The 2,539-nt window shown below is 41.5% G+C and overlaps 1 protein-coding gene across 1 annotated transcript; it reads right to left on the reverse strand.

Annotated features, from left to right (window-relative positions):
- Positions 1 to 367: 367 nt before the first annotated feature.
- Positions 368 to 2,213, reverse strand: LOC111804089 (type I inositol polyphosphate 5-phosphatase 5-like). The gene is made up of 5 exons (XM_023688772.1): positions 1,437 to 2,213; positions 1,149 to 1,342; positions 946 to 1,054; positions 709 to 857; positions 368 to 620 (listed from the first exon to the last, which is right to left on the reverse strand). The coding sequence occupies exons 1-5, from the start codon at positions 2,211 to 2,213 to the stop codon at positions 395 to 397; spliced, it is 1,455 nt and encodes a 484-aa protein (XP_023544540.1). The 3' UTR covers positions 368 to 394.
- Positions 2,214 to 2,539: the final 326 nt, after the last annotated feature.

Genomic DNA, 2,539 nt, shown 5'->3' on the forward strand with positions numbered 1-2,539 from the left:
TATAAAAACATCATAAAATAAATACAAAATTAACTTCAAAATATGTTCCAAAAAACACTTTATGAAAGACAAGGATAAAGTGAAATTGATACTAAGCCAATCAATATGGCATATGCTTAATTCTTAGGCATCCATGCAAATTCTATTAATACTGCTCCAACGAGTAGCAGAAGACGGAGAAAAATGCTTCGGAATTACACTGCAAACTTTCTCTCTCTCTTTCTCTATACATGTTTTTGGCACTAAAAGCCTCCTCTCTTTTTTTTTTTTTTTTTTTTTTTTCCCTCAATTTTCAGTTTTGTTAGGTTAATAGAACACAAAATCAATAGATACATGGATTTATAGATTTACAAACATGTTTATAAAACACTATACATAGCTATAAAGTAGGGCTTTAGAAACCGTAGAAGCTGCTGCGCCTTTCGGGTATTACATGCTCTTCTAACTGCATCTTTGGAGCCAAACATGAGTGTCCTTTTCTGAACTTGCCGCTTCTGTTTCTAACCTCCACCGCCACCCAAAACACTCCACACACTGGCCTATGATCCGAAAATGTAGACTCCCCTCGAACGTAGCACACCTGCTCTATCCCATTCCCCCGCCACAGTATTCTATCACACCTGAACCAACAACAAAACACACAGTACTTGGTTTCAAATTAAGTTTGCATACATACGAATCCCTTTAGAATGTAGTTTTAATACCCACCATGACGGAGTCCGGCGTTTCTTCTTCGTTTTCGCTGTCTCCCCGGCGTATGAATCTGTGTTCTGAATGTACTTGTAAGTGGGTGCAAATTGAATCCGCCCTTCACTGAACCCCACGAATACTCTTCCAGCTTCTCTCTCCACCGTCAACTGCATCACCACCCCCCATTTTAATTAAANAAAAAAAAAAAAAAAAAAAAAAAAAAAAAAAAAACAAGAAAGTGAGCTGATTAATTACCTGGTCGTTATGCAGCAGTCTGTCCCAATCATTATCCTCTATTAAGGTCCTGGTATCCTCGTAACTCAAAGTAACCCGGTAATTCAAGTCACCGAGCCATATTATCCGGCTTCATTTCACAACACCAAATTAAATGATTGATAAAACACAATTTTGAATAATAATTAATAATAACGAATAATAATAATAGTGATTAGTAATACTCGTGATCCATAATTCTCTCAGAGGCTCTCCTGTAGGGATTCTTGCAAATCTTGGGAAATTGGGTGCCTTTGAGAATCTCAGCTGCATCCAAGTTTCTTTTCAGTTCGTCCCCTTCCTTCTCACCAGATGCCAAGTGGCTGCAAACGAAGCAGAAGCTCGTCTCATGCACCGACATGCTGATGGATATGCACCCCTGCAAAATAAAGTCGACTAACGTAAGGAATGATCATGGGTTTATAATCAAACAATATCGTATCATTGTAGAGAGTGGTGTTTCGTCTAATGACCTTGTTTCCGAGGCGACACATTATCCCTCTTCGAACGGTGGAGACTCTAAGATGAGCAATATGAGGGACCAACTCCTGTTGAGCCCAAACGGAAAGGAACAAACCCACCATTTGCTTGCTTGCAATGAGCTTGTATTTGGTGTTGTCCTCATCCAGGGATTTGGAGGAAGAAATATCGGAATTGGAAATGAATTCAAATTCGTCATCGTGTAACTCTGGGGATGAGGTCCCCTCGTTCAGCTTCCTCCGCCTTCTCTCTCTGGTCCCCACTTCAATTGGACAGTTACATGCCTTGAGCGCACCACAGTCCATAGGCCTCAGACTCCTGCTCAGCACTTTTAGCGACGCCTTTCTGAAGAAAGGAAGCGACTTCGAATCCTTTGAGGGTGCTTTTGTGGACCCATGATCCGAAGCAACAAAAAAGGAGTCGTAATGAGTGTTGGGTTTGTTTATAGCCTTGTCTATCAAACCTAGCCACTTTGCTGCGGGTTCGTTGTCTTCTAGAACAAGCACATTCCCTGCATTTAGAGGAACAATTTCCTGAAACCCAATCACATAAATGTCCGCACATTCTTCCACTTGTAAGAAATCTTCCAGGTTCATCGCATCGTTGGGAGTTCTCCCTCCCACATTCCACGTGCCTGCAAAAATTCTATAATTCTTGGTGTCATTCGGTGGAGTTAAGGATGGCTCAAACATGGACATGTTTAAGCTTTCGATTCCTGGACTTGTTCGTCTCTCTGAGTGGCTTTTCTTGATTCTGGGGGATTGCTCCATGCAACTCCCTTCCCTTTAAATTTTTTAAAAAATAAAAATAAAATAAATAACATGGTGAGGGATTAAGAAAAAAAAAAAGAAAAAGAAAAAGAAATGCATACCCATTTTTTCTTTTGGTTCCTGATGTAGTTGGGCGGGGAGATTGGAGGGGATAGCGATAGGGGGAGACAGGGCGCGGCGTTGTTGGGGTTTCCCATTTCGACCTACTTCGGATTAGTGGCATGATTGGATACTGAGTCCTTGAACCCGGAATTCCATTGCATTCTTATGGGGAAAGAAGGCACCAGAAATGGTGGGTGGGTGAGTGGGTGGGTGGGGGAGGGAGG

Source organism: Cucurbita pepo, chromosome LG10, assembly GCF_002806865.2.
Source record: "Cucurbita pepo subsp. pepo cultivar mu-cu-16 chromosome LG10, ASM280686v2, whole genome shotgun sequence".
NCBI classification, from domain to species: domain Eukaryota; kingdom Viridiplantae; phylum Streptophyta; class Magnoliopsida; order Cucurbitales; family Cucurbitaceae; genus Cucurbita; species Cucurbita pepo.